General features: G+C 41.7%; 1 protein-coding gene across 1 annotated transcript in view; it reads left to right on the top strand.

The window, feature by feature from the left end:
* fto (FTO alpha-ketoglutarate dependent dioxygenase) overlaps positions 1–22,144 on the top strand; it is a 139,815-nt gene that overhangs the window by 5,406 nt on the left and 112,265 nt on the right. Inside the window, exons 2-3 of the mRNA XM_008405567.2 lie at positions 19,372–19,449; positions 19,551–20,568. Coding sequence (XP_008403789.1) covers positions 19,372–19,449; positions 19,551–20,568 — 1,096 coding nt within the window. The remainder of the gene's footprint in view (positions 1–19,371; positions 19,450–19,550; positions 20,569–22,144) is intronic.

Raw genomic sequence — 22,144 nt, 5'->3', positions numbered from 1 at the left:
ATCAGCAGCAGAAAGTAATGATCACTGGGGTTAATTTGATGTCCAGCTGCTCCTCTGTGCTTTGTTTCTCTGTTCATTATTTGCTTACACCATAAAACCAAGGAAAATATATTTTTTTAATTATTCATGGTGTGCATCATTTTAACATGACAAGAAATGATATTCTCTGAGATGGTCATTAGTATAAATGAATTGGGGGTCAGGGCTCTTTGCCCAGGGCTTGTGACTTGCTATATTATTGGTCCCTTTACTGGGCCTCTGCGTGCATTATCATCCCCAGGTCACTGGAAGTGTGGCATCCCTGCACATACACACCCTTTTATTCACCTCTGGCCTTGACTAATCAAAGAGTTTACCTTTAGGGGTGCATTTGCACTGTTAGTTAGCATTAGTCCCGTAGCCATAAAGAAGTATTTATACATTTCCATCTGAAACAACCTGTCCTAGCAAGGGAAACGAGCTATTGATCCAGATATTTAGTCATTTCTTTCTGCGTGTGCCATCAATATTGTACAAACATCCATCCATGTGTCTATGTGAGAGTTGACCCTGGCCCTTGCCTCCATTTTTGCTCCCATTGGAGCTCAATGATATACTATTATGAAAAGTAAAATCAATGAATGCATATGAAATTTTGGTGTGTAATATAGTGCTGGCCAAGGGCCCCAGGTCTTTCTATTGATCGACCGTGTGAGTGTTAGAGGGGGCTGATTAGTCTGCCGGTGAGCTTTTCGTCTACATGTCCTTACCTTGTCTTGGTTGTTTGATCTGTGCTCGTATATCTGGATTGACATTTTTACACATCAGTTTGGGTAGTCAAACCATTCTTGAAATGAAATCAGTCATTCAGACACTAAAAGCGCCACAAAACTTCTGATTCCATTAAGCTAATGGAACAAGAAATTCATTTCTACTAACAATATGGACACTGGAAAGTGCTTTAAATGTTGTGAATTTGGAAACCCTAAAAGAGTTGCATTCAATATGGAAAGTCTTAATTTTTCTGCTCTCTATATTTTTTCAATTTCTGGAAATACAACAGTCCAGAAAAACTTAAATCATCCAGAAATACATTGATTAGGTATAAAGTTATGACTACTGTGCTAAATGCAAAAATTAGATTCTTGATAGAGCTGAACATCAAGTGCGACTGGATATATATTAGCGTGCAAGATAGCAACTTGCTTTTTATTAAATTAAGTCAACTGAGTCAAAGCTAAAAAAAGGGGACAGTAAAGCCATTTTGAATAACATTAACAAGGGTTAGAATGTGATAGGTGGTGCTGTGGTGGCACAGGGGCTTGGCACGACCTATTATTAAAGCCTTAGTCCTCGTGTCGGTGGTCATAGGTTCAATTCCTGGCCTGGTAACATTTGCTGCATGTATTCCCCCTCTCTCATTACCCTTTTTCCTGTCTTAACTCCTTTCAAGGTCACTAGAGGCAACAAAAACTTGAAAAAATTAAAATCACTAGAGGCAACAAAAACTTGAAAAAATTAAAATGTGATAGGTAAACATCTTACTATCAAAAGTACTTTGAATACTTTAACTGGATTGTTATGTTTTACAACATAAAAATTGTGTATTCTAAATTTAAAATGCAACAGGCATTTTTAGCGTGTTATTTTTTATTAGGAACAGAAAAACACAAGACTTGTTTGGTTGCTGTTTCTCTTTGTAGTTCTTATGATAGTCTGTTTCCTTTTGTGCAGAGTGCTCCTCTCACTTCTTGTTACCGTTTTTTCTGAGGTTCTTTGTCATCTTTAGGGTTTGTATTTGGTTTTCTGGTTCTTTGGGATGATTTCCAGAGAGCCATTTAAATTCCCTACATACCTCTGTCCTCAGCTGTTTTCACTCAGTAATTAGTCTCATCTGGTCTTTATCCTGGTAATCAGCCTCCCCTGTATAGAGTTAAGGTTTTGCAATGACCCAACCAAAGTCCCAATTTGAATCTGTTGTAGAATCTGTGGGTGGGGCTAAAGGGTGGTAGTAGGGAGGCCTTTGAACCTCACTGACTTTGAGGTCATTGCCAAATATAAATGGCCTTAAACATGCAGAATCGGGTTAACCACTTTGAGGTGGACCTTGTTGCTATGATGCCAAAATTAATTATTTTGTTGATTATAAGAAGTTTGTAATGACATCCATCTATTTTTTTATTTGACACAAACCTCTTGGTTAGAGTAAAATCGTTTATATCTGCCAGACGTTTGGCTAATTATTGGCTTAGCTGTTACACTTCCTGTTTCCTTTTATTCTTTGCAATTTCCTCCTGTAATAAACCCTTCATGCCTCTGGCCCTTGAACTTGTTCAGTTTAGGTTTCTTTCTCTGCTGTAGACTTTAAGCAAGTTTTTTGCATCCGTCCATATGGATAACTGAGTTTGTGGGCATCAATTACCTTTTTCGACTAAAGGTGCATGTAACCAGTAAAATGTGGTTAATCATAATGCAGCAACTGGTCTTCTTTCGCTGTGACATCTTAGAATTGATTAGCCTGGAAAAAACAGCCCCTTATTCTATGCTTTGCTTTGTGCAGTTTCTGGACCCTCAACTGTTGAGAAACAATTGCGTCGACTCTGTTGAAGTTTTACATTATACTTGATTGCTAACATTTGGCCATGTGTGGGAAAATATCTTCACCAAACCCTTCTTTGCAATTGTATTTGTTAGTATTGCCAGGCAGCTGTTTTACAAGGTTGTAGAAGCTTTAACATGGCTAGTTCAAATCGCCTCTAAAGGCTTATGTGTCTGACTGCTCTGTGTGTTGGTGCTGAGACATTACCCACAGATGGCAACGTATTTGCAAACAAGGCAGGAGTATTTATCATGCAAACCGACTGTCCGGTTCAGCTGTTCGGTTCCATGAGGTGACTTCCAATGTGACCTGTTCAAGTAGGGTTCATTTGTCATGCATGTGTCCTTTCACTGGAGAGACATATAATAATCAGTTCAATCAATACATTGTGGTTGCTTATCGGACAAGTACTGAATAAACATGGAAATGACCTGCTCACCTCACACACAGAGGCTAAATTCTCTGAGGGGTCTATTAGCCACTCAAAGCTATGATTCAAGGATTTTTTTTTTTCTCCATTCAGCAGTGTGCCAGTTTTGCTCATGAAAGGATTCCTCTGGAAGAGCTCTCGTTGCTGTTTATTTGTGAGGCGTATTTCCCTTTGTAATGACTCACCTTTCTAATAAAGTAAGAATGCCTGCTGCTATCATCTGGTTTCAATGGAGAGTTTGCAAGCCTTCATTCACAAAACCTGCGGGGGCCAGGTTCACAAGGTGCTGTAAATACAACCTGTTAATTTGTACATCATAAGTTTTTTCTTTTCCATAAATGCGAGCTGTGAAAGTGAGTTCAAAATTCTGCCACACGTCTCTTTTAGCCAAAAGACAGGGTTTGGCATTTCTCTCACAGTGCCTCGCAAATATACCTTTTTTATATTGTATCAGATTACAAAAATACTCAATGGTGTTGTATTGAGGATTTATTTGATATATCAAATGAATGTTGTGCATAATGGTGAAATGCAGGATGGTTTTCAAAATGTTTTCATGTAAAAAGTGAAACATTTGACAAGGAAAGTGGGCATTTATGTATATTCAGCACACTGTACTTAGATACCCCTAAATAAAGTCCAGTGTAACCATTTGCATAACAAAAACAGCAAATCAAGTTAATCTCTGTGTGTTTTAGTCTCAGTAAAATGCATCTATTCTGTGAAGTCATTAGAGAACATTAGTTGTCTAGAAGCATCATGATGGTCAAGGGACAGCCAATACAGATTAGGACATTCACTATTCACTATTATCTTGGTCTACAATAACAATCCTTGTAAAATGTTTTGAAATTTGTGTCTGTAATCTGACAAAATGCAAAAAAAGTTTAAGGGTGTGAGTAGTTGCTCATAGCGCTTTTTGTCTGCCTTCTGGTTACAGACTTTCACCTATAAAATGTTAACTACTTTCTCATTTTGAAAGTCATTATTAGAGTGGGAAAAAAAGAAGCTTCCAAGAAACTTCCAGGGTTGTTTGGCTTTTCTGGATTGTTTTTGGACCTTTGTGTATTGCTCATTTCAGAATCTACTCGGAAACAAGTCTTTGAGGGGTGTCTGCTCACTTCAGGTGGTCTGTTCATGTCTCAGTGATTTCTTCTCGGAGCCCCCCGTGTGTTTTTTTCTTCATCAGTCTAACTTTTTCTTGCATATGCGAAAGAGCCAACGACAGTTTGACTGGCATGCTGTCAGACAGGTGATGCCTTTCCAGTGGTGGAGCATCAGCCCTTTCCTGAGAGCTTGTATGCGCGAGAGTGTGTAGAAAAAGTGGGGGTATTGTCAGGACGTGACCGGCACACTTTGCATGTTCTCCTCGAGACAGGTGCTTCTGGGCGAGCACTGGTGCATGACAGTTGCCTTTCATCGCTGTCTTCTCTACACTTAACCCCTGACCAGCGCTCCCTTCTTCCTCTTGCTCGTCGTCTTCTTTGCCTTCTTCTTCCCTGCCATTTTTCTCCATGTCTGACCTCTTATCCCGACGCTTCCCTCCGCCGTCCTAAGTGATGGACTGGGAAAGCTAGGAGGCAGCTCGCATTTTGTATGTGTTGGTGAGGAGGTACGGCAGGCTTGTCACAAGCCTAATGCTGTCAGGCCTCGGGAAAATTCAGCTGTCCAGACCAAGCTGCACAAACACCCTCTCATTTCCACCCGCCTTTACACCCTCACTTTTTGTTCAGCAGTCCGTAATTCCATCCACAGGCGCTGTCAAGCACTTGATCAAACGTGCATAAAGAAAGGAGCCCCTTGGCTGATTCCCATCCCCTCTCTTCCTATCATAATGTAGGCAGATTTTCCCTCCTCTGCCTGTTTCTTCAGCACTGTTTATTCAGATGAGCCTGTCTGGGGGGCAGCAGGTCACATCCACTTGCCTGGCTAAAAAGATCCTGAATTGAGGGCTGTCTCCTGTGAGATGAAGAGAGAAAAAACACAAGCAGGGGTTAGGCAGGGCTGCGGAGCGGTCATGTCAGTTCTGTTTTTGGACTGCTTGGTTGTGTGTGTGCGTGTGTGTTTTTGTGCGTGTGTGAATGCCATAGTGGAGTAAGGGTTAGGGAGCTTGAGGGTTCACTTGTCAACCCTTGTGTCATGCTTGCCCTGGCCTTGCTGTGTAGAGGGCATCCACTGTCATTTGTTTCAGGACTGTTTGAAGTGGAGTGAGCCACAGAAGCATAAAAACTAGTCAGGAGTTTGTGAGCTCTCAGGTGCCCCGATGTACTGCATAGTCGTTTAAAAGTGCAAATACCTGCTGGAAAAAGTGACACCAAAGTTTGACTTTTATCGTGGATGCACACTTACCACCTTCTTTATATGACACACCTGTTCAGCTGCTTGCTGCTTAACACTAACTGGAGCCAATCACCTGGTAACAGCTCAATGCGTTTAGAGATCTGCAGAAGATGATGACTTGATGAAGTTCGAACAAAGCATGAGAACGGGGAAGAAACTTGGCATGGCAAGTGACTGAACATGGCATGATTGTTAGTACCAGACGGGCTGATTGGAATATTTCAGAAACTGCTGATCTACTTGGATTGTTCAAAAATAACAACTAACACTTGTTACAACCAACATCTAAAAAACATCTTTGAATGCACAAAATAAAATAAAAAATCTAAAAAAAGATACCCTAATCAAATGAGCGTCATTCAGACAGTAGTCCATAATTTGGGGTTTCACTGGAGATGGGCTTCATCCCTCCATACATCACCCATCAAGAATGAGCGGGCATGAACAGTGAACTGATGAAGGGATGTTTGTTTTATACTACAATTTTATCTGTAGTCAATATCTTTGAGGAATTTTTCCGAAACCTTGTTGAATATTTGCTATTAGTTTTAAGAGTTCAGGCAATTTTGACAAGAAGCGGATCAGATTTACAGCTGACAGGGAGCACCTAATAAACTGGCCTGTTTACATCCCATCTTAACTGTGTTTATAGAAGCAAAATATTTTTCATTGTTTTCTGCTGTGAAAAGTTAATGTGTTGATTTCTGTTGTTAGTCCTTGAGCTTCATCATTTGGATTAAAGTCATTCTTGAGGCCAGTTCCAGAGAAATACACCCTAAGCTTCTGGTTTTCTTATACCTATTCTAAACTTCTGAGCTTTTTGAAGTTTTTTTTTTCCAGTGTGTGTGATCTGCATTTGTGTTTGCCATTGCAGGTTTGTATGCGTCTTTCATGTGACATACATCTCCTACATTCTTCCCACCATAGGGGGAAAAAAAAGTACAAAACAAAAAACCCCCAAGTGGTTAAGACCCCTTAACTTGTTGTTTGAGTGTCAGTGAAGACAGGAGTGCCAGGCATGCTGTGAGCTTAATCCAACAACAGCCTGTCTGCCACACTGTTGAGGTGCTATCGGCGAGCGAGTGGACCCCTTCGTCGCAGCTATTGTCATATACACGGGGCATTGTCACTTATGAGATGGACTCATGTAAATGCGATGACAGGCTAGTGTCTCAGCTGACTGACAGCGCAGAGGGATTGGGGTAATCTGAGTGACTGATTTGAGGCGTGCGCCGACTCGCCTGTCCCCGTAACTCCTAAGAAATAGACAGCTTGAGCAGAGTTATCTGTGTTTGTAAGTCCTTCTGCTGCACTGGGATGACAATGGGGATTAGTGCCAAGGTTCTTTAAACTGTTTTATTTTTTTATTTTACTTTTGGGAGGAGGGTAGGGGGAGCCTTATCGGTGTCTTGGCAGGATGCTGCCGCAGCCAGCTTTTCTTGACTGTCAATTAAAGAGGGGATCATTAACTTCAAGGGTATAAATGTTCTAACACTGGTATTACGTTGGGAAGCTAAGTCGCTGACAGATGTTCTAACTTTAATTCTCCACTTGTTTTTTTGTCCTTTAATTAATTTATGTATCACTATTTGGGTTTTAAATATTTTTTTCTCCTGTCTGCTCTTTGTTAGACTGTAATCTCAGTTTCCATGCTAGTCGCAAAGACGATTGGGCTTTGTCACTCGCCTGTGTTTCTCATAGGGTTCAATCAGCTAATGCATTCAATATCATCCAAACTGAAAGGTAAACAGTATCTAATGTGTTCCTCCACCGCCTCGGTGCAGCCTGAAGGCATTGGGCGGATGGAGCACAGAATGCACGCCTCTACTTCCCCAGGCTTTTCAGGGGGACCCAGGCACCTGGAATGGTGCTTGATGAAAACAAAACGAGCTCAGCTTGTACCTCTGTACATGCACGGTTGTTCGGAAGGTAAACAATAGTATCGTGCTACTTTGGGGTTTTGCCTTTGCAAGCTTTAGTTGGCGGTTGTGAAGTATCTGTGTGACAGCTGCGGTTTAGGTTCTCAGGCGCAGAGCTGCAGCGGGACACTATAAGGAAGGTGTGTGCTGATGGTAGCTACATGGAGATCGAAGGGAAACCATAGGCGGAGAGACGTTAAGGGGAGTAGGAGAGAGACAGTCGACAGAGACTGCTAATGGGCAAAGTCTCTTCATCCACCGCCACTGCCATCACCGCTGCCACCCCGCTCTTTTATGACAGCTCTTTTTCTTTGTTCTACCCGTCGGCCCACTCTCTGCTGGGGATTCGTGACAAGTTTTCGCCGGCTGATCAAACGTTACGGTGACACCTGATTAGGATATAGCGCATGTTTACAGTTGTGCATGGCGAGGACACCCCCTCCGTCTTTTTCCAGACAACAAGGGAGACTTCACCTTGACTAATTAAATTTKCACCTGCAACACCAGCTGTGACAGGCACTGTAGGGCTGCATTTATTTATGTCACTCTATACATACTTCCTGTGACGTTTACGGAGGCTGAGTTTTCATGAGTTCATCTGTTTGCTGTCAGCGGGGGTTCCTCCGATGATTGTCTTCATTCTGTCTATGTCTTTTGGGATGTTGGAGGTGTGGGGGTGGATTAGTCTTCTGCCATCCAGGCAGGTGATTGCACCGGACGTTGTGGTACCAGGAAATCCTGAAGTGTAATGTGACGGCTTTACTTTACCGTTACTTGTGTATTGAGTCAAAAATTATCTAATTGTTTTCAGTTTTTGTGATGTTTCTGTTTGCTTTTCATCTAGTATTAAAACCAGAACATACGGTGACAAATTTACTTGGACCTTTTAAAGAGAAAATTGAAAATCAATTTTTTTCAAAGTTGGGTGCAATATTGTAAAGATCTCAGTGTTTAAGTTACACAAATTTCATGTTCCTGGGTCAGTCTGTGTATATTCAGTCATGCATTAATGCACATACACGCTCCGTTTGTGCTCGTACATGATCTGCCTTTCAGAGCGTGCATGTATCTATCTAAATCAGTGTTAAGAATATAAAAGGCCACAGCAGAAGCGAGCAGGACATCAGTCACCCGGCAGCCGAAGACAGGGCCCTGATAATTTGCGACTCTACCCCCTATCTCAGCCTCCACTCTGCCTCCCCAGCCTCAAATTGACCAAGCTCGACTGCTGGTCATGCTGTATTACATGGGTTAGATGAAGTAATTATTTCTAGGCCACTGACTACAAGCAAGATTAATAGTTTTTGAAACGGCCATAATGGAGGGCTGACCTGCCGTGACATAAGCATTATTTCAAGCTCACCTCCACTCCCATCCCTCTCACCTCTGGGTACCAGCAGAGTGTGATTTATACCTGAGCTAATGAGGGAAGGGGACCTAGGAGCTTGGGGCTGCTGGCCTACCATTGCAGTGTTACCGGCTCACTTAGACAACTGTACTGCTCAGACAACATGGTCACCTCAACATAGGTGACTGATTGCTTGCTTGATCGACTCTTTGGATTAGATATAATTAAGCAATAACCATTTTAATTATAAATAAATCTATACGTTATGTTGACGGTTTAATTGAGACTTGATTGACATTTGCTTTTCTTTGGAGTGGATGGTTTGCTTGTATATAGGCATCTCATTAAATTACAAATTACTTAAAAATGTTTTTTTTCCAAAAAGCAGTGATGTATTTGATGATGACTCCATGTATCTTAAAAAAACAAATGTAGGTTTTAAATATGTAGAGTAATACATAACATCAGTGAAAGCAGGAATTTTAAAACCAAAGTGTCCAACCTAATAAACAAATTACCAAATTACCAACCACTCAATACCTTAAGTTGGCTCCTTTTCAGTGCATTATTGTACGGAGGTAGAGTGGTACTGCTGAGATGCTAAGGAACCCTTCGAGCCTTCAGCTAATCTGCAATGTTCAGTCTACTATCTTTCTTCATAGCAGTTTTTAGGCCATTCAACCACAGTAATATGGTCATTAACTCAGGTTGCCATACCTTTGTCAGAATGGGTGACATACAAGTCCTGGTGAGACAATGAACTCGGCATATGTCCATAAAGCTTGTCAGTCTGTCCTGGTAGATTGCTATATCGACCTTAAACACAGTGGAGCAACATCAGCAGACATGGCTCTAAAAAAAAAAAAAAAAAACGACTGACTGTGAAAACTTTATGCTGAACACAAATACCTTGGCTTTTGCTGCCTCTCCGTTCTTCCCTCAGACTCTGTTACCTTGATTTCCGAACGAGATGCAAAGACGGAGATGCGAAGACGTACTTTCATCTGAAAGAGAACTTTGGACCACTTAGCAGTAGACAAATTGATTTTATTTTTAGTTCATCTGTTGTTCAGGAGTTGAAGCTCATGTCCTGTACGTATATGAAGGACTTTCAAGCACTGGGTTCAGCTACAGTCTACGCCTTGTAAACCTCTAACAAACCTCAAAGGCCTTTGCTTCGCAATACTGAAACGGTACCTGTTGCTTGTGCAACTTATGGTCAACCTTTATATTAGTTTGCATTTATACAACACTTTTTGCCGTTAAGTGTTACTGTTGTTTTTTTTTTTTTTTATTGGGTTACATTTATACTACACATTTAATACAATTGCTAATTTATTGACATGCATTTGTAATACTGAATCCTTTTGCCTCACCCTTTACTCTGTTGTGCCTGTTAGATCAGAAAAGTCAGAGAGCTGTCACTAGGTGGCACTTGGACATCACGATATCAGGTGTGCCCCCCTCCTTCCTCACCCCCCTTTTCATTTCAACATCCTCTTCTTTTTGCCTCTTTGTTGCCATCTTCACTTCCTCCCTCTCCTCTATGCTAAGTACACCTTAGATGTCAGGATGTTTTATTTTTATTGGATGAGGGGCAGCGTGTAATGCGTTCACCTCGATTCCAGCCAGCTGTTAAATGCCGCGTAACATGGTCTGGCCAGGCTCCGCCCCGTTAACCCCTCGGATTGGCTGCAATAATTAGCAGAAGTGAACAGTAACTATGGTGCCCAGCGAGTGGTAGCGACAGCTTGCTACCCCTTCACACAGTGCAAACGTGAGCTTTAGTGACTTGGCTCTGGCCCAGCTTGCCCACGTCCCTCCTGACTTGTGACATGTTTCCGAGCTTTAATATTAACTCCCAAACTAAATGCATGCATGCAGTGTGACATCTGCAATTACATTTTCAAATGACTGGGTTCTAGACCTCCAGAATGTTAATCAGTCACCATTCTGGCTACTGTGAAGTGTGAAAAGGATTAAGATGTTCAATTCCTAGTAGAATATTTGCCTTTGTACAGAATGAGTGAGAGAAAAATAAATATGGAGAAGAGGCAGCTCTTCATGCAAGACAAGTGCCATCTGCTACACTTCTGGATTTTACTAATGCCATTACAATAAACTTATCTACTGCTGGATTCCAAGAAGATAGTCTGGGTGTTGCGTAAACAGACAAGTATGATATTCACCCCTTAATTTGATATTAATCTCAGGTCGCATCATAATGCCAGTTTATCTGGGTCAAAGATTACATGAGATGGGATTAGACCTGTCCTAGATGTGCAGTCGACATCTGTTTTGAGCCATATGTTTTTCTAGTGGTTTAGGATTAAAACTTGGACTATTGCACTTGCTTTGTAATACGACTCTATGCTAAAATGTGATTCAATAAATAGGGCAACAGATAATTCAAGAGTTGATCCAACTTATTTTGGAAAAAACATAGTTGTAAATTTTCGAAAAGTTAAAGGTGTAGAAGGCCTGTTCGTGGAAAACTGAAACAGATTGGTGGCTTTCTTTGGTATTTGTGAGCTTCATTGATGTATTTTTGTTCTAAAATGATGCATTTTGTCTTTAAATTGTTTCATCAAACAACACACTGTATCAAATCTAAAGGTTAGCATAAGGTGATAATAAACGACATGATAATGGTCACAGCTGCCAGCCAATTATACACAACTCCCATGTCTTAGCCCCTTGTTTACCCTTGACTCCCAACCATTTTGGGTTGGATTGAGCGTCATTCTTTATCCCAGCTGAAATGCCAGACTCGGTAGTGTCAGAAGATGATCTAATACGGAGCAGAAAGGACACAGAGCTGAGAAATCACCGTCATCTGGAATGGTTGCTTGTCACACGATGGGTTTGATCAGCGCATGCGGCTGTACGCAGAGCCGGGTCTTTGCTCTGTCTAACAGTGGTACCGGATTAGAGGCACAAGCCACTTTTACTGTGATCAGTCACTCATTCATGGAGACACGCGGCAGGACTGAAATCCTCCTTGCGCACTTCATCCACATTATGTACAAGCTCCTTCGTCGTCAAGCCTACTGTATGGAAATGAGAAACACTGCTGTTGACAATGATAGCACATGTTTTCAGACGTTTCTGTTCTGTTACTGGCAGCGTGCAGCTGTAGTAACACCTTCAGAGCTGCCTTGGAGTAAGATACAATACCGAGATGCTTCAGCCTATATAGCTGCTTGACCTGCCTGAATCCCAGTGATCTGTGACATGTTGAGACAATGGCAGCGAGTGTGAAGAGTCTGGCCTTACACCCCTCAGACATTGTGTATCGCTAAGTGCTATTGAATTGTTTACTGTCACAAATCACAAACCTTACAATGACCAAGTCTGACTGCTGCACACCCAGTCACCACCCTGAGTGATGTGCAGGTCCGATGGACTCTGAGGARCGTAGCGCCAGCCTCTGGAGCGGGGCATTTTAAACGCTCCACCTGGTTATTGATCACTTCTGCCTCGCTGAGCCATGCCTAGCAAAGGTAACAGAGAAACACTGAGTTTAAAAGTAGGCAAGACGCAGAGAGGAAGGGTATTCTGGTGGCCTTGGTCCTGTGGACCTCTGGTTTGTCCTTGACACTGCCTGTGGGACTGGCCTTGAGGACGCTTCTTGTCCTCGTTGTAAGCCCGACATCCAGCCCCTACAGTTAGCTCACCCTCCCCATGGGCCAGGCTGCACTTTGCACAGCCATATTGATTTTTTTGGAGGGCCAGGGAAAGTGTGGCTGGATGGCGAGAGTGAAAGAGGGAGGGGGGGAATGGAGAAATCAAGGGAGCTCTCTAAAGCACTGACTTCTCCTTGACTGCACCTCGAGACGCGACAACCCTGTTAGAACAACTCAGTGGCCCTGGTGCTCCGCTGAAAACTGCTAATCACAGTCTTTCAATCAAACGCTCTTCTGCCTCTCCTCTCTTTCCTCCCTCCATCCTCTCACTCCTCACCCTCACTGAACTGGACCCAGCCGGAATATCAAGGGACTGTATCTGCATTAAAACGGGCCTTTCCAGGTGGAAAACAGCTGACCTCAAGCAAGTTGTAATTTGAAGGTGAAAACTAAAAAGCTTTCCTCGATCGACATAATCTTAATGGAAACATTATGGCCTGGCCGCAAACTAACAATTAGGGTAAAATGGGTATTAGCAGTCCTAGCCAAACGGTTCATTCACATTTTGTCTCTTTGAGGAGGAATGCTACTGGGTTGAATCCTGGAGAGGCTAGAAAACTAAACAAGCCCTTCGAAAAATGTTTTCTGCCAGCGTGAGTCACATGGAAGGATAAGGGTTGTTTTATTGTTCACAGGAACTCTTTAGATGTAGTGCAGCTTTCTTCGTGTGAAATACTTTGAGGGAGAGCGTATGTTTCCGATAAAGAACATGCTCAGTCAATCTTTCCCGGATAAATAAAAAAAAAGTTGGGTATGCCATACATCAACAGATCTCTTAAATCCCTTTATTTTCCTTCTCTTCTTTCCTTCTATTCTTCTCTCCAGATTTGACACTTGCTAAAGGTCAGAGAAGCATCTTTCCCCCCTCCTTTGAGGTGTAGATAAGTGTGAAATAGATGTTGACACCGCAGACACATTGAAAAGCACTTAAAGCGAGTGGCCATGTGCCAACCTGTCTGAGTCTGGCTTTGTGCATTTGTAAATACTTTTGAATGATTGATCTGGAAACCTGGGTCTTTCTGTAAGTCTGGCAGGTGCATCGAAAACGATGGAAAGTCCAAAAAGACAGATGAGGCCTGATGCTTCCTTCCCTCTCACCACGCTCTCTCCAGCTGTCAGAATTAGTAGTAGCCCAAGTAAAAAAATGGAAAGTAAACATAAAGATGAATAGGACAAGACATGTGTGGTAGCATAGCCATAGTAGACGCAGTAGATACTTGGTATAAACAGTATTTCAGCTTTTCTACAATACTGTAATTTAGCAGATTTTCCAGTTAAGTATACCTGGAAACTTGATTTTCTGTATAAAAAAACAATGCAAATTAGATTAAACACATTTTTATTGCATATAATATAATATATGTTCATTGGACATGACTGAGACAAAAAATAATCTGCAAATCAAAATAAGAACCAATATAAAACCCATCTGGTTTAAAATGTGCTAAAGTTAACCGTATTTACCTCTAAAAATACATTAGATTACATAACTTATTTCTGTTTTACTTGCAAAAATTAAACAGTGTTTAGTTCAACTGTTTTATTCTGTCAAAATGTTTTATTTATTGGACATAAATGATATCAAATACAATTTTTTGTTTACACTTTTCCATTTCTTAATTCACCAACTCTAGTTTAAAAGCGGAGGGGCCTTCTGGATCAGAACTGTCTGGTGCAGCTTTTTGCAGGTGTTTCAATAGAAGTTCCCTTCACATTTTGATGTATGACCCATACGCTCGTAAGGCGTCCATGTTTCTACTTGTGTGTGTGGCAGAGTAAGTTATCCTGCAGGTGTGACTGGTAGACGGATGTGAAGTGTGGTCACATCGTGTGGGTGTGTGTGCACACCTAATTAATGGCCGGCAGTGCCCCCCCCCCACCACTCTGGTAATGTGTTCAGATCAGTGTTATAAACAGGACGTGAAAGGTCTGCCCAGCGTCGTCTTTTTAAACGACCAGCCTCTTGTTCCGGTAGATGGATGGAAGTGGTCTGATATTAATGATCACGTCTCCTGCTGCCCTGTCGCGAGGCGAAATCAACGACACAGCGTTCAGCCTCCAACAACAATTAGCAGACTGGAGCCCGCCTGTCTACCATTTGTCATCGCTCGGGCCACCTGGGCACCCCCCTCTGAACACATGCTGAACATGTCTGTCAATATATACAGAATGATGTCTGATTTGAAAAAGTATGCAGTGCTTAATGGCAGACCTACTCTTATTTCTTGGGATATTAATCTTTTCCCCTTGCTTGTTGCTAATCAGAAATTGGCATCAGATATACAAAACGGTCACTGAATCTCATGAGTTCAGCATAACCCGAAGTCTTATATACAATACCTGTTGTGTTTCTGAGAAAAGTTGAATGATAAGCTGCATAACATTTGACATATTTTGTTTGTGCAAGTTTGAATGGGGTGCAAGTTTGAATGGGGTGACTTGCATAAAACATTCCCTGCAGATGTAAACTAGGCCTACACGCTGAATAGAATCTGTAAATGCATTGCAAGACAAAACACATTGTCTCCAAAAATTTACATTTTAACAAGGAAGTTGCCGGAAACAAACTTTTTTAAGATATTTCCAGCAACATCCTGCTGACTGCCCTTTGGCTCTCATAGTCCCTATTTAAATTCAGTTTCTGCTCTGTGAACAAAGGTATAAAGTGAAGGGGTTACACATTACCAACACCCCCATGCTGAGGTCAGCTCCCACACATTCCAGTTATCCATTTACCAGTCTGCCCTGTTAGCCATCTCACTGGGTCGCCATTTTCACTCTGCTAGTCCTTCTTGGTTGGTTTTAGAGAGACACGCATTAAAAGAATACAGTTTTAAAGTTTGGTCAGGTGTCTTGCAAATGTTTTTGTACTGCTTAAACACTTTATAACGTATTTAAACTACAAAAAATATTGTCAAAATACATTTAATTAAATTGATAAAATGTGAAAAAGGTCAAGGATTTTGCAGTTTGCAGACGAATTGAGACGGCAGATCTTTGTGGAGATGAAATGACTTCCATTACCTGAAGAGCATTTGGCATTTGATCGAACTGCGTTCTGTTTTTTTGCGCGCATGTTTTCTCCAGGTTTTTGTTATTTTAAAGTTTAATACAAGTCTTCTATAGATGTTATGTCCATCACGCATACAAACACAAAGCATCTGACAGACCAGGCACACCCTGCATCTGCGCTCCGTGTTGCTTCACATGAGGATCCTACATTCTTCGACCTGTTGCCAAATGGTGCGAGGAGGAAGCTGCTTTGATGCTCACAGGCAGCCTGTCTTTCTGAATTTGACATTTTACAGCCAACTAGTCAAACTTGATGATCCACCATTACTTTTGAACCAAGTGATCCCTTCTGAAACTGGTGTCTAACAAATACCAGTAACTTGCTGTTTAAACACAGCGGTCCGTTGCAAAGCCATCTCTAAAGACGTCATACCTGTTACTGGGGGACCGAAAGAAGACACTTGGGAAGATGGTGAAAAAATTGCCAGAGTGCCAGTCAATTTGACCAACACAGAATTAACAGCAGAGCATCAAAGTAGACATTAAAATGGTTGTGTTTACCAAAAATTATTAAGGCAAATATAATTAGTTTGATCCTTTACTAGCCCAATTTGCAACTTGTTGTTGGACACAGCAATTAAAGGGGCGGGACATTGAGAAGTAGGAAAGGGTAAAACGCTATTGCTTTGTCCGTGCTTCACGATGCATTAGCCAAGTCATGGTAAGTCCACCAGGAAGTGGGTGTCCTCTGTCAGTATTTGTACCAAACACAGTTTTTCTTATCCCAGTAGCCTTTCCGAGGCAGACAAAAGTCACACTGAAGGTGTTTTTATCCCTGCAGCTGTGCAGTTATCTGGCTATTCTGAGCTATTGATGCTAAGCACCGGACATTAATCTACTTTGTGAGGATCACTTTGAAGAAAGTGTCCACTGGGGTGTCACAGATGTGAAATAAATGAAATTATTAAATATATGGTACACAGTATGATATCTTTTATAGGCCAAGATCAAAGCAAACCAATTGAGTTCTATTCTACCTAATATGTTTTTCTGTGATAAACAGTCCGGCTGAAGGAATAATCCTATCAAGGAAGGGAGAGATTAAAAAAAAAAAAAAAAGCATCAGATATATCACTTAGCACAGACGGTTTGCACTGCTCCCATGAAGCACCCGCGTTACAGTATTATAGAAATTGGTAATCTTGTTTCTTGGATCTGAGTTGAAACGCAGACCTTTTTTCGCACCTTGTGACTTCTTTTCTCCCCCCCTTTTAGAATCAGTAGCAGACATGCAGACAGGAAGACAGACACAGCAGCTCTCTAATGCTGTGAGAGTCCATCTGCCTCAGAGGGCTCCGGTAACTTCCTGTCTTTGGCTTTTTTCCATGGAATTTCGTAGCAGGCCGATGTATTTGACATGTTTGTGACAGCTTTGGTTGTGCGCGTTTCAGGCTGAGGCATCACGCTCGCAACCCCAGCAGTGCATTATTCAGAGAACTCATAAATGTGTGTGTGGGTCTATAGGAGTCTCTTTCTTTGCTCGACAAAAGATGAAGCCGGCTAGAAGTATATTTCTTATAAATACGTTAAAAAGCATGCGAATGAGAAGATATGGATTTGACCAAACACATGGCTGCAATCATAGACAAACACACATACAAGAGTCGACCGGAGTCTCACCTTGATATCTTCAGCCTCTGTCATGGGTTATACTTTGACACCAATGAATGCGCGTCAGGTTGTCAATTTCTTCCAAAAGCCTTTGAATGCAGCCTGGTCATGAATAGTGTATGTTGTTTTGTTTTTTTAGGTTCCAACTGTCTGCAGGTCTGTTTTTGTTTGTTCCAGAATAAGTTGGAAGGCCTGTATGCTCTCATGCATCCTTTAAGAAAACTTCCAGCAGGTGTTGTGTTGTTTAGCCTAAGGTGAGGATTCAGCCCTGAAGGTAAATTCGTCCAGCCGCCTTAAACCAGATGCCCTCCCGTTTCCTTGGCCTCCATTATCGGGATCTTTTCTTTTTCACCCTCTTCTGTCTTTAATGTTCAAATCCTTCCCTGTTTGCCCTGGTTCTGATCCCTCTCTCCCTTAAATCGGGACACACAGCTTTTTATAACCGCACTGTAATGTTTACGAGCAAGACGTTTTATTTCACTCTTAAAACTCAGGAAATATTTTGGCAGCTGTCTCCCGTATTCCCTGCAGCGTGCCACATAAGGTCTTTGGCATTATTAGTGAAGGCAAAATGTTGGACGCATGCTGTAAATGTCGCTAAAATATACACACGGCCTTTTTTCCCCTAAACTGTTACAAATGTTTGGTTGTTGAAGAGCACGCCATTCATCTTTAAAGATGTAAAAAGTCAGTGGTGTGCCGGTGACATTTCACCTCACTGCTGCAGGAACACCACGCAGAGTGTGTGTGCACCTGTGGAGAGTGATTGTCTACATATGCACACAGATGCGGTGCTGCTGTGCACATGTATCCTCCTCCTGTGAGAGAAGAAGAAAGGCAGAGAATTATTATTTGGGTCAGCAGTATTTTGTGCCGGTTGCCGTTTGATTTTCGGATCAGAATGGAATGTAGCCCCCTTGAACACGTTTTACTCGAAAGGTTCATGTCCGGTACGGCGGTGGGCATAGACCAACGAAAAGCCCCTCTTCATTTATTAACCCCAATGGTAAAATGTGTAAAAACAAATATGTTTTTATGGACTTAATCTAAAATACATCAGACTTTTAATCTTTGTGGGGGTTCGGGGAGGGGGGTTCAGTGGGAACTTCTTAACAACTTTGCAAAAAAATGCTATCTTGCTTCACTGATAGCATTTCACAGGGTCAGACGAGGATTTTGGTACATTCCTCATTTTACACACTTTTTCTAGATCATCCAAAACCCTGGGTGCTCTTTAATTCCGTCTTCTCTGCTCTCTGCTGGATTTTGTAGTATTCAGATGTGGGGATAACAGTGGAAGAAGGTTGACTTTTTTTTTTTTCTTGTCTGTTGAACCGTTTCTGTCTTGATGTGGTCACATGCGTTGGATCATTATCCTGCAGATAGACCTAAGGACAACCCATCTCCAGTTCTCTAAAAGAGAACACCAGACGTTTTATTTAAGAACGTTTCCTAAGAGTTTATGATTCGGTGCTCTCTCACCATTTTCCTAGGGTATTAGACATAATAATAATAATAATAATAATAGTAGACATAGGGGGGATTTCCAAAAAGTCGTCCTTTATTTTGCGCCAGACCAAAATGGAGTTGGTTCAAAAAGCTCAATCTTAGCATCATCTGACAGAACACATAGTTCCCGTTTAAAGTACCGGTGGTGTTTACTGACCTACATTACTCTGTTTGTGATGGAAGGACAGAACCCACACACTCACATGGCATCTGGATAGCTTTTAATGGTTGGCATAGTGACCTGGTGACCCCAAGATGTCACTATGTTCTGTTTTTCTAGTCCATGCTGGTTCATTGCATTGAACTACCTTGCTGCTGAAATGTGCTGTAGGAAAAAAACTTGATGATGATTATAGTAGAATGTTGCTGACTTATGAAGATAAACTCACATCTGCCTTACTTTAATGGCCTGTTTCCTTGTCTTTCCCTTCTGTGTCGTGTCATGTTACAGGAATTAATTACTCATTGCAAATCTTGAGAAAATATGAGAATTATTTACGAAAATGCAAATGTTTAAATATTTGGTAGGAATTGCTGGGGGTGCCATTAACTGTTTGTGTTGTATTTTTTCTTACACCAAACTAAAAAAAACAACAAAAAAAACAATAATTTCTTAATATTGGATTTTTTTCCCCTCACTGACTTTTTAAATAATTCTTAGTACAATATGTTTCTGCTGTATATGACCCCAATACATATGAGGCATTCTGTACATCTTAGTTTTCTGATTTCTCATCTTGATTGGATAATTGTTTTACTGTTTCTTTCAGTTTACTTATGCAAAACAGATTTTTACTGTGCTTTCAAACAAGTTAAGAACCACCGTTCTATTCGGAAACAACCCTGTCAAGTTTCTTTCACTGATCTGTTTTCCACAGAGGCGTAGGCTACTGCAGGAGTTGGGAGACCAGAAGATCCCTTTTCTGGGACCTTCAGATCGAGGTTTTCAGCAACTGGTGAGTTGCTCTTACTTTTTTAACTGTGACAAAATAGTTATGAATAATTATACAGATAGAGATGTTGATTATGTAAGGCCCTTGTTTCTTTGTATTTTCAGTGGGATTCCAGCTACTCTGGCTTGGTGTTGAGGAAATCGTGTTCGCTTCCTGCTGAGCTCCACAGCCGAGTCCAGGCGGCTCTGCTCACCCTCAGAAAGAAGGGCTGTCTCCTGAAGGATCTGGTCCGCGTCCGCGACCGAGACGTGTTCACCGCCGTGTCGCGAGCGCTGCTGGGTGATCCCGGCCACACCTACCGATATCTGGACACGCGGCTCTTTGCCATCCCCTGGCACAGCGAGGACGCCGAGGTTAAAGGACAAAACTGCTGTGATCCCGATTTGAGGGACGCTTGCAAAGCATTGTGGGAGCTTAACACATTCCTCTGTTCTGATGTGTCTCAACTGAAGGAGGGAGACCAGTTTTCACAATGTATGAAGGCCGAAGGGGAAGCAAAACTAGTTGAAGAGGGTGAGACAGAGTCCAAACACAGTGACGACTCCAAGAATAGTGAAGGAGGGGATTCGGAGTCCAGACAGAGCGAGGAGGGGGACACCGAGTCCAAGCACAGCGAGGAGTGGGACATTGAGTCCAAGCACAGCGAAGAAGGATGCTCTGGGTCGAAACAAGAAGCGGGGTGGGAGACTGAGGAGGGCGAGTCCTCCCAAGTCAAACCGAGTGAAGGTAGTTTTGCAGGAGTTTCAGAGCACAGCGAAGGAAAATGCCCCGGCTGGACGACGGAGGCCTTCAGTGGGACAAAGCCTGATCCCGTGGGACTAGAGGCTCAGGAGAAGCCTGTGGCTCAGCTAAAGCACAGCCTGTCAGATTACCACATTCAGGATAAAGAGGAACTTGCAGGTGGGCTGGGCTGTTCGCAGCCCAGTCCTCCCCAGGTGTGCACCGGTCCAGTCAAGTTTAATGTCACCTTACTGAACTACATGGACCCCACACAAATGAGCCACCTCAAGGAGGAGCCGTACTACGGCATGGGGAAAATGGCGGTAGGGTGGCACCACGATGAGAACCTCATCACTCATTCACCAGTGGCTGTTTACAACTATAGTTGTCATGACGACAAAGGTAAGTTTAAAGTAAAATATAGGAGTTAATCTCAGTAAAATCGAATATAATTAATGATTTTATTCTATGGATTCAATTCAAAAAGTGAAATGTATGTATTCATAATGTATTACTTTGATGGTTAATAAAATGCATAAATTTAGTTTCTCATGAAATTCATAACAACGTAAAATCAATGAAAAATGACTTTTAGTGCAGAAAAGTTTGACCTTTATATGTCTATAAATTACTGTATCAATGTGCTGTGGCAGAAAGACTATCGGACCTCAAGCAGTTTGGATTCTGAGCCTTTCTGCTTTTAGTCTCTAGACCATTGAAGCCTTGACTCAGCAACATGGTATTTCTTTTTCTTTTTAGCTGCAGTGAGATGCTTCTGATGTGGTCTCAGTTTCAGAAGTGTCTTAATGGAAAGAACTTAATCCTTTCAGCTCTCGCTAGAGCGCCCTTTTCTACAACACTTTTTCCTTCCACTAAGCTTTCCATTAACATGCTTCACTAAAGCACGCTGTGAACAGCCTGGACTTCTTCAGCATTGGACTTTATGGCTTACCTGCTGGACAAATGCCAAGCTAGCATTCTCCCTCATGATCGTGTAGATAATTACACGGCCATTAGGGTATTAAAAATATCACTTTTGATCTGCTGTCTGTTGTATTGTAATAATTTCTTAGAAAATTGACTTGAATAACTCAAATAAATTACATTTTTAATACTATTATAATTTACTGAAATGCATCTGTATTGTATTTGAAGTGCATGTAATGCTACTAAAATTGATAATGGATGTAAAAGGCTAGATTTAATTCTAAATCTAGCTTCTGAATACATTTTTACTTTAATACTTAACATGAAGAATGATATTCCTCTTCCAGTTTAACAATCATCTAAGTCACTTATCTCTATTGCTGTGTGGTGGATCAGATGCAGGTAACCTTGTGTATGAAGGCCCTGCAGCCCCGCTGCAGCAGCTGTAGACATGGCCTCTGGTGAGGCAACCATCAGATCCATCTCTGTGATAGTGTCAGGGCATTATCAAATGTCATCACCAGTTCGCCGCTGACAGTCTTATCGCTGCCTGTGCGTTGGGAGATCACAGACATTTGAATCTGAGCCCTTAACGTCGGCTCAATGGCGCAGTCTAACAAACAGGCCTTATCGCAGGCGCTACATCTCATCTAAATCATTTCCCCGAGAAATGATCGATGTGCAATTATCTGATATGGAATAATGAGCCCTGCTTTGATAAGTGTTCCTAGACTGTACCATTCGGATAATACGATGTCTCCTAATTACCGAATGCATACTCTCTCAAGAGCTAATAGTGTTTGCTGATTGACTTGATAAGGGGATACAGAGAACTTTGCTTTTTAGATCAGATACAAAACAAACTGTAGGACACCACACATCTAAAAGCACATTTTATTGGAGATATTGTCAAGTTCTAGAAAGAGCTGTGTAATTTTTGTGCTTTTAAAATATCAGAATATATTTAATTATTACTTTTTACAACCACCTTTTATTGCATTTACAKATTTAACTTTTCTGAAACATTTCTGTCTGATTTGCATACCTATAC

This window comes from Poecilia reticulata, linkage group LG3 (genome assembly GCF_000633615.1).
Source record: "Poecilia reticulata strain Guanapo linkage group LG3, Guppy_female_1.0+MT, whole genome shotgun sequence".
Classification (NCBI taxonomy): domain Eukaryota; kingdom Metazoa; phylum Chordata; class Actinopteri; order Cyprinodontiformes; family Poeciliidae; genus Poecilia; species Poecilia reticulata.
This window is presented reverse-complemented; position numbering and strand designations above follow the sequence as displayed.